Source organism: Chenopodium album, chromosome 21 (assembly GCF_948465745.1).
Source record: "Chenopodium album chromosome 21, dcCheAlbu1.1, whole genome shotgun sequence".
NCBI classification, from domain to species: Eukaryota; Viridiplantae; Streptophyta; class Magnoliopsida; order Caryophyllales; family Amaranthaceae; genus Chenopodium; species Chenopodium album.
In genome coordinates this window covers 37,455,515-37,467,312 of record NC_137854.1, presented here as the reverse complement: position 1 = coordinate 37,467,312, position 11,798 = coordinate 37,455,515, and the positions used below count along the sequence as shown (strand labels likewise).

The window sequence follows — 11,798 nt, the reverse complement described above, 5'->3', positions numbered from 1 at the left end:
TGCCTTTTATCCAAGATTGGACGGAGAGTTCTTATCGAACCCGATGCTCTATGGTCAAGAATCTTACGGCACAAGTATTGTGAGGGGCGTTGCAACATTGATATGTTCAAGCTAAAGGTGGATTCTTCTAATGTATGGAAGATGATAGTTTGAAAATGTGTATGTGCTTAAAAAGGTACAAGTGTTGCGGTGGGAAATGTTAAGGCAACATCATTTTGGAAGCATATATGGGCATGCTCGACTCCTCTTAGTGAGCAAGCGATTATAGAACCCCCTACACATCAGCTCGATTACAAAGTGCAAAACATGTGGGATGTCAATCGTGGTTGGAAAATTGAATTGTTTGCAGATTATCTCTCAGGGGAGATTCTTGAACAAATCCAGGCTTTTGAGCTAGTGGAAGACGAGGATGCGATTGATAGCATTCACTAAAAGGGCAGTCCGGATGGTGGCTTTTACTATGAAATCTGCCATGAAGATTATTCAAAAGAAGAAGATGCTAATCAGAAACAATGGAAGAGTATTTGGAAGTTGGAAGCCCCTCAACAAATTCGATTCTTTTTTTGGCTTGCTTATCAAGAGAAGTTAATGACCAATGCTACAAGATTCTTGAGGCACCTCACTCAAGATCCTCGATGTTTAATGTTTGGGTATGTTGAGGAGAGTATAGAACATATACTGATATTTTGTCTTGCAGCTAAGGTTGTTTGGAACAAGTTGAGAGGTCGGTTTGATGGTCAGCAACAACAATTGGGATTGCAAGACTGAAATCTCTATAATCTTGATACGAAGAGGGAACTCAATTGTGAAGACTGACCTTTGATTTTTGCAGTATCGTGTTGGTGGTTCTAGAAGTGGAGAAGTGAGGTAGCTAAAAACTGGGATAGTGAAATCCCTATTGATCAAGATGCTTTTATCTTGAAAAGGGTTGGAGAAATTCAAAGGGCTTATGAGCGAGCTTTTAACAACATAACAAGCAAGTGAATAAAAGCTGACATTTTTTGTGAGATGGGATGCATCGCCAATGGGATGGGTTTGCTTACATACAAATCTGAAGTCAAGGCGCTGTCAAGCGTGATATGAAACGAGCATTCCTACAATTGCATCTATTAAACGTTTCATCCTGAATAGCCTGGATTCTCTCGTCGAGAGTTGCTTTGGGAAGAGGAGCCCTCTCAAGACACAGACACCTGCGGGGCGCTCAACAAGTCATGGATAGCTACCCGCCCAGGCGAAGACTGATCAGTGGGCGAACACTCGGCCCAGCGGGCGAACATGCCGGGCTCCGGCTCCGCGCACCTGCTGACACCTAGACTAGGCTTAGTAAGCGTAAGCTATTTAAGTAGGCTCGTAGCTTCGCCAGAAGCGACGAAGGGGGGCTGGGGAGAAAGAAAAAGAGAAAAAAGCAAAGCCATTCTATAGGGATGGATGTAGACCCATCGAGTAGGGGTAATCATTCTGGTCCTGGGAGAGGTAGCGAAAATTGTGCCACAAAGGGCAACCCAGGCCTAGCGGGAGCAGGAGGGATTATCGGATTATTCGTGGCCCAAGAGGGGAAATTTTCGAAATCTTTGCAATGGAGTGTGGCTCGTGCACTTGTACTTGGGCAGAGATCCTAGCTGTTTTTAGGAGGCTTGCGATTGCTTGGAATAAAGGTCATTGAAAGGTCAAGTTGAGGGTGGATTCTCAAGTCGTAGTCCGTATGTTGGTGGAATCTACTCCCACAAACTCTCCATTTATTCATCTCATTCGAAAATGTAAGTCCTTAATCAGACGCAATGATTAGGAAATTACTATCGAGCACAGTTTCAGAAAAGCTAACCAGGCTGCTAATTGGTTGGCAAACTTTGGAGTTCTCTCAAAGCAGAATTTGGTAATGTTTGAGGCGATCTCGGTGGATCTTAGGGCCGTTTTATTGGAGGACTTGCGCGGTGTGGCTTTCCCAAGACAAGTTCGGGTTAATAACAAGTAGTTCCTCTGTTTTTTTTAGTATTAGCTAGTTGTTTTATTTTTTATTCTTTTCTTTTCTAGTTGTTCTAACTAACTTCTAAGGTATGTCCTTTCTTTGGGGCTTGTCTCTCGGCTTCACCAAATAAAAAAAAAAGAAGAAGATCACTTTAGTTATACCCTATCGAAGTCGTCGTAATATTCTAAAAAAAACATAGGTGCAATAAAAACGTTATTCACTTATTGTACTATGTCATGTCATATCATGTCATACATTAGTCTGACTAGTGATTACTCCGAGAATCTTTTCACCCGAGCTCATTACCGACACACCACATAGCGGCACCAAAAGGCACCACAAAAGATAATCGCACGATTGTTTTTGTCTTTGTACAACTTGGAATAGACTAGTTAGACAAATTTTAGATTTGAGTTGGTACGTAGTCCAACACCATAAACAGTTGACGCATCACACACTTTCCCAAACACATCGTGTTACGCCTTTGCCTTGTTTGTTCCTTCTTCATTCGTCCCAACAACGTAACACCTTCATTTCTTTTTGCCTAACTTTATGTTATACACTTTCCTCTCATTATTATATTTTCCCTAAATCCCATAAAATACAAAATCATTAAATAAAATAAAAACATCGGTTTTCATAAAAATACAACTAAAAATTAATTAAGGTTTAGCATCGACTGAAAAGAACGACGTCGTATTAATCATCTTCTTCCTTTGTCTCTCTTTCTTTCTCCTACTTCACCTCACTTCTACGATTCATTCAATTGGATCTACAATTCTACATACACTCTACTTACAATCCCTCTTTCTTCTTCACTACGACGTCGTTTCTTTTCCCAGATTAAAGGGTATTATTTTCAAATTCTCAATTTTTCAAATTTTCAATTTTTTTTGGGGGATTGAAATCTGAGTTGTGTTTGTAGATTAATTTGATTGAATGTGATTAAGAATGTCGGGAGATTATGGTTCTGAGAATAACCCAGAAACATTAACAGCAGTAGCAGGAATTAATGATGATGATGAAGAAGATGTCGGTGTGAATTCTGAGTCAACTAATAATCAGGTATTAATTTTTGACATTAATGCTTTTAATTTGGTTGCTAATTTCAGTTATATTGTAATTTTTATTGTTTGATTGCTAATTATATATAAGGTTTTAATTTGTTATTTGTTAGATTGCTAATGAGCTATTTTAGAAATGATAATTAGTTTGGTAGAGTATTTTGAAGCTTGAGTTGTTCATGGTTTTCGTGTTCGAATCCGAAAGGAAAAATAGAATAAGTTGATGATGAATTGTAGTTAGTAGGGTTTAATGTAGGTGAATAAGTGAATGGAATTAATTTTTGAAAAAAATGAACATTTATGTGGAATTTGAATGGAAATGGAAATGGAATAGAGGTGGAAAGAAGGTTACTTTTGAAAGGGTAAGATCTTTGGCGCGAGAAGGGATTGATCTGTATCATATCGACGACTTGGTTTATACTGAGTGAATTATAATAGACAACTATTGTGTAATGTATTAAGAATTGATTGGAAATGTCTCTATTATCATAAAGGTAAGATCTTCTTGAGAGGCATTGATGTATAATAGAGTGAGGGATAGCTCAAGGGTTAGAGCTCCCTTCCCGATTCCAGGTGATTTTGGGATTGCCCTCGCCCTTGTGGCTCTCTAAACACTAAAAAAAAAAAATAAAGGGTGTTTTATGGCTTCATTTATTGCTATGTTTGGTTGTGTAGGTGATTGCTACTTCAAAATTGTTGATGTTAATGGATAAAGTTAGTCTTGTGTTGTATTAATGCAGGAAATGAGCTCAAGAGAAGCTAATTATGATAGTAATAATAGTAATGATGACGGGGTGATTGTGAATGCGGATAATAATGGAAGTGGTGGAGATTCTGATGGTGTGGTGGTGTCTGAGGATGCTGGGAGGGAAGATATGTTTCTTGATGCCCCTGAGGATTTGGGAGCTGACGGTAGAGAGTCGATGACTCAAGAGAGCCCGGAGTGGGAAGAAGACAGAAGTCATGAGCCCCGGGCTCGGTTTAGTGGGTTGGACAATGAGATGCAGAATGATTACATGGTGGATGAAATGGAGAGACTACGAGCCATGCTAGATAAGACTGTGAATGAGAAAGAAAGCATTGTGAGGGAACACAAGGTTTTCACTTGTTCTCACAGACTTTTCCCTTGTTTGTAAATTTAGATGGTATTGTGATATTATTTTTTTGTTTGGTGATGCAGGATGAGATGGAGATGGCTGCAAAAGGGATTGCTAATCTTCGAGATCAGATGAGGGATTTAATCAATAAGCAATTGTTGCTTAACGAAAATCAATCTGGATCTCTTGACCGGTTTCATGCAGATGTAGAACAAACACCACTGCATGAATTGATACATGAATGCTCCATGTTTGTTAGACATGTTGTAGAAGAGTTTCAGGATTTGAATACAAAATCCACAGAAGCTTCAGTGTCACGCGAAGTTGTCAATTCTTATATGAATTCGGTTCAAAATGAGTCAGCAGAGGTTCAATTTCAGAAGGATCAGTACATGGAGGATGCTACAAACAGGATGCTGAGTTCTTTCGCATCTGTTGTGTATGTAGGAGAATTACAGGATAACTCTCTTGTAGGGAGGATAGCTCATGTTGAGAAAAGTGTGTTTTCTTTGATGGAAAACTATAACTGGTTCCTTTATCAAGGTGATCAGCTAAGGCAGTGTTTGGCGCAGTTGAGGCCTGAACTTGCAGAGCAGGCTGATTTTGGGGTGATATATGCTGCAGCAAATGAAGAATTGCTAGGGTTCAGAAATAAGGAAACAGAATTTGTTGAGAAAATGAGCCATATGGAAAATGAAAACAGTAAGCTGATGGAGCAACTTGGCACGCACAGGGCAGTTGCTGATGCAGCAAATGCAGAACTTGAGAAATTGAAAGCTGAACTTGAACAGGAAAAACACAGGTACTCTAATACCAAAGAAAAGCTTTCCTTGGCTGTGACTAAGGGGAAGGCATTGGTTCAGCAGAGGGACTCATTGAAACAAACTATAGCTGATAAAACAAGTGAACTGGAGAAATGTCTTGTTGAATTGCAAGAGAAGTCCAGTGCGCTAGAAGCTGCTGAATTGATTAAGGAGGAGTTGATGAAAAGCCAAATGTCAGGTGCATCATTGCAAGATATGCTAGTGCAGAAAGATCTAATGCTTGAAAAGTTGGAAGATATTATACTTCAGAGTGGTATTCCAGAGATATCAACTTCAGAGGATGTTACTGAAAAAATCAGATGGCTTGTGGAAGAGAGGAATGCTTTGAAGGATGATTCCATTAAGTTCCATCAACTGGCTGATGCCTTGTTGTCAATTGATCTCCCAGAAAATATTTCTTTTTCAGACCTTGAATCTCGACTTAGCTGGCTTGCCAAATCATTTGATCAGGCAAATACTGAAATAGGAAAGCTACAGAATGAGATTACAAGAACAAGAGAATCACTTATTGAGGCTGATGCAGAAATAGGTGCATTGCAAGTGGAGAATTCTAGAATAAGGGACATGGCTTCCAATGAGATGGACCGTTTAGTTGCTTCACTTTCAACAATCCTAGTGGAGAAGGATTATGTCACAATGGAGTTTGACGATATGAGTTACAGACTTGAAGCAGTTCTTCAAAGAGAGCATCAAGCTGTATCGGAGAAGGAAGACATGTTGAGGATTTTGCTGGAGGCTTCTGGAGTCATAGCGGATGACAGCCAACTTTCAGAGGCAGGTGTGTTTGTAGAGAAATGCCTTGCAACAATAAAAGAACGGAGCAGTTCAACTCATGAATCATCAGAGGTCAAAGATGATTTTTATCAAATCTTGCAGAAGCTCTTGTATGTAAAGGACCAAGACTTGGCTCTCCATGAGATTTTGTTGGAAGACGAGACCCAAAAGATGAAAGTGGAGATGGATAAGTTGTTTATTGATTCAACAAAGGCTTCTGAAGAAATAGCCACTCTTAAGGAACATAATGAGAAGTTGCAGAAAGATCTTGAACGGACTGAGGAAAAATCGTCTTTAATACGGGAAAAATTATCAATGGCGGTGAAAAAGGGAAAGGGACTGGTTCAAGAACGAGAAGGCTTGAAGCAACTTATTGATGAGAAGAGTTCAGAAATCGAGAAGTTAAAGCTTGAACTAGAGCAGAAAGTTCTGGCAATCAGTAACTATGAAAATGAGACTAGTAGGCTATCTGAACAGGTTCAGGGCATTGCAAAGCTGGAGGAAGATCTTGTTGCTCTAGGTGATCAACGAAATATACTAGAAAGGGATCTCTCAATGAGCAACAAGTTGTTAAATTCTCTGACAGAGTCAATTAGTAGCATTACACTACCTGCAGATTCAAATTTTGAAGAGCCTGTTGAAAAATTAAGATGGCTTGCTGGGTACTTAAACGACTGTGAAGTGATGAAAGAACAGGCACAGCAACAGTTGGAGAATGCACTGCTTGAAATTAAAACTTTGACTACCAATGTCTCAGAAGCTCAGTCAGCTATCAAGTCGCTTGAAGATGCACTGGCAGTTGCAGAAGAGAAAATTTCTCAACTTGCTCAAGAGAAGAAAGAGCTTGAAGTTGGCCAGACTTCTGCTCAAGAACAACTGGAAAAAGCAATACTGGAGGCACAGTTGTTTGCTGAAGCTGGTGCAGCTAAAGTAGAGCTGGAAAATTCTCTTGCAGTCGCAGAAACCAATATCTCCAAGCTTGGCAAGGAGAAGGAAGAAGCTGAATCTAGTAGAGTTCTTGCAGAGGAAGAATTAGATAAAGCAAGATCTGAAATTGTTGATCTAACCAGCAAATTGTCAAATGCTACCACAATTGTGAAAACTCTCGAAGATACTGTATCTCAATTAGAGAACAGAATTTCTGTGTTAACTGATGAAACCAATGCTGCACTGGTAACTAGAACTGACTTGGAGAAAGAATTGAAGGAGTTGAAAGAAGAAGCTGACATCTGGGATAGCAAGCTGCAAGAGGCACACTCAAGTGTAAAATCTCTTGAAGAAGCACTTTCAAAGGTGGAAAATGATTATGCTGAACTGGATAGTGAAAAGAAAGCCAACGAACAGGAAATATCAACATTGAATGCCAAACTTAATACCTGTTTAGAGGAGTTGGCTGGAACTCATGGTAGCTTGGAAAGCAGGTCCTTGGAGCTCTTTGATCACCTTAAAGGACTTGAACTTCTTGGTGAAGATGAGACTTTACTCTCTTCACTGAGGAAATGTTGCGAGTCAAAATTTGAGAGCCTCAAAGAGATGGAAGGCTTGTTCAATTTCATCAGGGGTCGATGTGCTAAGTTGAGTCCAGAAAATGATCCTGTCTCCGAGGTAACATGCAATCATATGCTTTTAACTGTTAATCTTTAATTTGCATTTGCATTCACCTGCGTCATACAGATATTCTCTTGTCAACTCTCTCTCCCCCCTTCACTCTGGATGTTTTTCACCATCCTTTATATCCTCCTCGCTGGTTACCAATTATCTTTTGGAGTTTGGACACATTGACACATATGTGTTAATTGCACATGTTTTAAGGAACCTCCTCCCCCTCTCAACCTTTTGAATCCTGTTGTAAAGCTAAAGGTTGATTCTAAAGACATTGAAGTAAAATCCTTCACACTTTCAAGCTTCATATCATATTATAAGTTTCTTTATTATCAGTCAACAGGTTTTAGCTTATCTTCCATTGGTGTTTCTTAAGGAAGCTTATTGTTAGTTTTTCACTTGTCTGTTTTTTCAGGAACCCTCTTGCTTATCAAAATTGTTTTCAGTGAGCCTTGATGACATTGTTGGTTTGAATAGTGTTGGCAATCATGCAGATGCAGTAGAGGGTAGTGATGTTTCCTTATATGTTCAGAAGATAGTGGAAAGCTTTCACATGAGAAAGAGGACCTTCACTGAGAAAGTTGATGGTTTTTCTTCCTTTCTGAATGAATGTGATACATCTATTGTGCGAGAATTACAGTCTACAAGCAAACTGATAACATCTAGGGCTGAGGAGCTGCAATTTCTGGACCAGAAGGTGAAAAGTATGGAAATAGATTATCAAGCTCTAGAAAATAAAGTGGCCCCTCTGGAAGATGATATTTCACTTTTGTTGTCTGCTTGTTTCGAAGCTACACAAGTGTTACAATCTGAAGTTGACAAACAAAAGGCCGAAATAACCACATCTAGTGATCATGTAGAAAATGAGCCAAAGTTTAGTGAAAACAAGCATGCGAAAGCTACTGAGATGTTGTTATTTGCTACCAGAAAAGCTTGTGGTGTGTGCGAGCAGTTGAGGAATTCAAGGAACGAATTTTCGTCAAAAGTCGAGGAATTGCAGGATAACCTGATTGAATTGAAAATAGTTGCAGACAAGAGACTGGAGGAACGGGATCTATCCAATACGAAGGTCCATGAATTGGAGACTTATTTAGCTGAACTACAAAATACATGCAGCGAGCTAAAGCTTAAGATGGAAAATAATCAAGAACTTGAGGCTAGCTTGAGGGAGAAAGATGTTGAGATATCATCACTGCAGAGCAGTTTGCTAATGAAAGAGAAAGGTGAGCATATTCTTGTATATATACTCGTTTCTTCCCTCAAAATTTGCCCACCTAATATTTGGAGGACTTGTAATATTGTGAGCTTTTGCATGATTAGATCTTAATTCATTATTTATGTCTTCGATTTCAGAGGCAGGAGAGGCACTTTATTGGGCATCTCATGTGGAGAACCTTGTGAGTAGAACAAATTGGATAGATGTATTAATGGAAGATTCTCAGGGTGGAGACTTGGAGCCTCAGGATTCATCCCAAATAAAGAAGCTGCTGTATGTAGTTGATACCTTTCCTGAGTTGCAACATCAAATTGAATTGCTTTCCCATGAAAAAGAGGAACTGCAGACTGCCGTTACAGATCAACTTCATGAAATAGAACATCTGAAGGAAAGAATTCAAGTAAGCATTGGCCATGAGCAAGAATTGGCGATTGTTAGGAGCAAAGTTATAAACATGGAATCTGGGCTTGACAGAATTGTTCAGAAGTTTGCCACCAGAGATATGATTGGGGACCCTCTTTTTACAGATGATATTTTACAGGTAATAGAAGAGCGGGTAGTGATGACAATCTCGAATTCTGAAAATTTGAAATCCAAGGTCAATGAACTTGAATTAGAGGTTAAAAAGAGCATCAATTCTGAGCAAGAAATTGCAAAGCTTAAAGAGCAATTACTTGATCTGGAGGCAGGTGTGCAAAGAATTATCAAGAATTTGGGAGGTGATGAAATTGATAACTTGAAGCCTCTTGCTACAAGTGATCTTATACAAGTTCTGGAGAAGATGGTAATGGCGTTAACTTTGGAATGTGAAAAATTGAAAGCTAAAGACCATGAACTTGGCTCAGAGATCTGGAAGGACAGTGATGAGCTAGAGTTGGCTGAGGTCAAGGGTCAATTAGTTGATCTTGAATCAGGTTTGCAGAGGATCATCCATAAAATCAGAGGTGATGCAATTGGGGACCAGGGGAAAATCCCTACAAGGGATCTTTTACAATTGTTAGAAAAGATGGTAATGGCTATAATTATGGAGTCCGAAAATTCAAAATCTGAAGTGCATGAGCTTGATTCAAAGTTGTATGGAAGTCAAAAGGCTGTGGATGAATTATTATTGAAGGTGAAAGAACTTGAAGATTCACTTCAATCTAGGGTAGTTCCCCCTGATACAATCCAGGAAAGGAGCCTTTTTGAAGCAACTTCACAACCCTCCGCATCTGAAATTTCTGAAATTGAAGATGTGGTAATTACTTACTTCTTAACATTCTGTATCTTATGTCTTTTTGGTTACATATATTATTAATGTGTCATGAATTGTGCTGTAAGATTATGGATAGCTTTGTGCACTGGGGTTGCTTATATAGCTTTTGACTATTAAGGCATTACATATATCACTTGGTTAGTTATGCCTAAATTCGAAATTTAGTTGGGTATTCTCCAATAGATTTCATATAAAAGTTTTGTAGTCTGATTCTAGGTTTCTATCTTTGTTATTCTATCAGATTTCATGTGTTTTGGTGTATATGTCATTGTTCGTTTCTGGAAAGTGTGCTAGTATTACTGTGATATTGCTGCATAGAAATTTGGCATGTTTAACTTTTGTTGTTTGAGTGCCGGGCCACCGACTGGTGTATGACTGGAGGAGATCCTTGTTTTTTTTTCAGGGTTCCGTATCAAAAGCTACAATTTCTCCTGTTCCATCTTCTACTCATGTAAGAACATTGCGGAAGGGGTCAAGTGATCATATTGCTGTAAATATTGATTCAGAATCAAGTCGACTGTTGGATAATGAACCAGTTGAGGATAAAGGTCTGTATAATAATGGGTTGAGAACTTTCTGGTTTACAATTTTTTGACAATTTTGGGATGATTAAATTTCACATTTTTTTTTTCCAGGTCATGTCTTCAAGTCTCTTAATACATCAGGTCTTGTTCCAATACAAGGAAAGATGTTAGCTGATCGGATTGATGGAATATGGTAAGCTTTTATCTCATCTTGAATCTTATTATATGTGATGTGTTAATGTTCAGTACGTACGTGTTCAATATTATAAGTTATAGGACAAGGGAATGAAATGAATTGAACTGGTGAGTGAAACATATGTACCAAACTTTCAAAAGTGCACAAAGCGGGCTTATCATGGAGTTTAGATAATAGATTTACTGAACGTAGTAGTAGCAAATGAAGAAATGACATACTCTGATTCTTTAGTGAAACAAACTGTGTTTCTACTTCATAATTATAATGTACCAGACAATTTTGTGAAACATAAGATTGCATTCAAAGCCGGATATATTCCAGCAACTATCGAGGCTTCTCATCCATGTTTTAGATGGATACATTTATTATCAAACCGGCCTAGGGTTGTTAATGTTATGCCTTCATTTTGACAAGTATGACAACCAAATAACCAATATGATAAGTAGCCAAAGCCTCCCATCTTACCTTGATAATCGTGTAGTCATATCTCATTTGTTACTCTGGTACTAATTCTTCATTTTCAATTCATGCAGGGTATCCGGTGGTCGATTGTTAATGAGTCGGCCACGAGCTCGTCTTGGATTTATTGCATATTGGCTCTTTTTGCACATATGGTTACTGGGAACCATCTTGTAATGAAGTTTGGCTGTAGGGTTAGATTTCTAGGCCACACGCAACAGCAATACTATTGATACTTTAGAATTGTATTAGATTATAGATATACATATAGTGCTATCTTTTTTTTGAAATAGTCATATAGTGCAATCTACTAAATTAATTTTGTTGATGTTAATAGTAATATATTATTCATTTATTCATTTTCGCTTTCTAATAATAGTAATGTTTTCTGTCCTGATAGAACAATAATGTTACAAAGAGATTTCTAATTTCTATGTCTTCATCAAGGCCCATAAACCCATACTGCTATGATCAAGAATTCCATGGATGTTGCCTATTTGCCAAAAATAATCTACGGTTTATCACAAATGTCAAATTGAAATAGCCAAAATTTGACCTTGTGCAAAACTGATACGAAGTCGACCCTTGTGGCTATCTAAACAACCAAAGAAATAAAAAAATAAAACGGATTTTTAAAAAAATAATTCATGATGTATTGGATAATAATTAGATGGCCAGTATAATAAGTTTGATTAACCAAAAATATGAGCAAGAACCTTCAATTTCCTTACATCATTTTTCACAACAAATGACTATGTCAAGCCTAAGTCCCCTTGAAGAACACCTTCATTTACCAATTACTATTAACTATTTGAATGGAA

At 38.3% G+C, this 11,798-nt stretch overlaps 1 protein-coding gene across 2 annotated transcripts; it reads left to right on the top strand.

Annotated features, from left to right (window-relative positions):
• The first annotated feature begins 2,510 nt into the window (after positions 1–2,510).
• LOC145601492 (trans-Golgi network-localized SYP41-interacting protein 1-like) lies at positions 2,511–11,305 on the top strand. Of its 2 annotated transcripts, XM_081657514.1 has the most exons (9): positions 2,511–2,816; positions 2,892–3,031; positions 3,771–4,127; positions 4,211–7,330; positions 7,743–8,550; positions 8,681–9,780; positions 10,202–10,346; positions 10,434–10,515; positions 11,052–11,305. In XM_081657514.1, the coding sequence occupies exons 2-9, from the start codon at positions 2,918–2,920 to the stop codon at positions 11,152–11,154; spliced, it is 5,829 nt and encodes a 1,942-aa protein (XP_081513640.1). In that variant the 5' UTR covers positions 2,511–2,816; positions 2,892–2,917; the 3' UTR covers positions 11,155–11,305. The 2 variants fall into 2 exon arrangements, with proteins under 2 accessions (XP_081513640.1, XP_081513639.1); XM_081657513.1 differs by having other exon boundaries at positions 2,511–3,031.
• Positions 11,306–11,798: the final 493 nt, after the last annotated feature.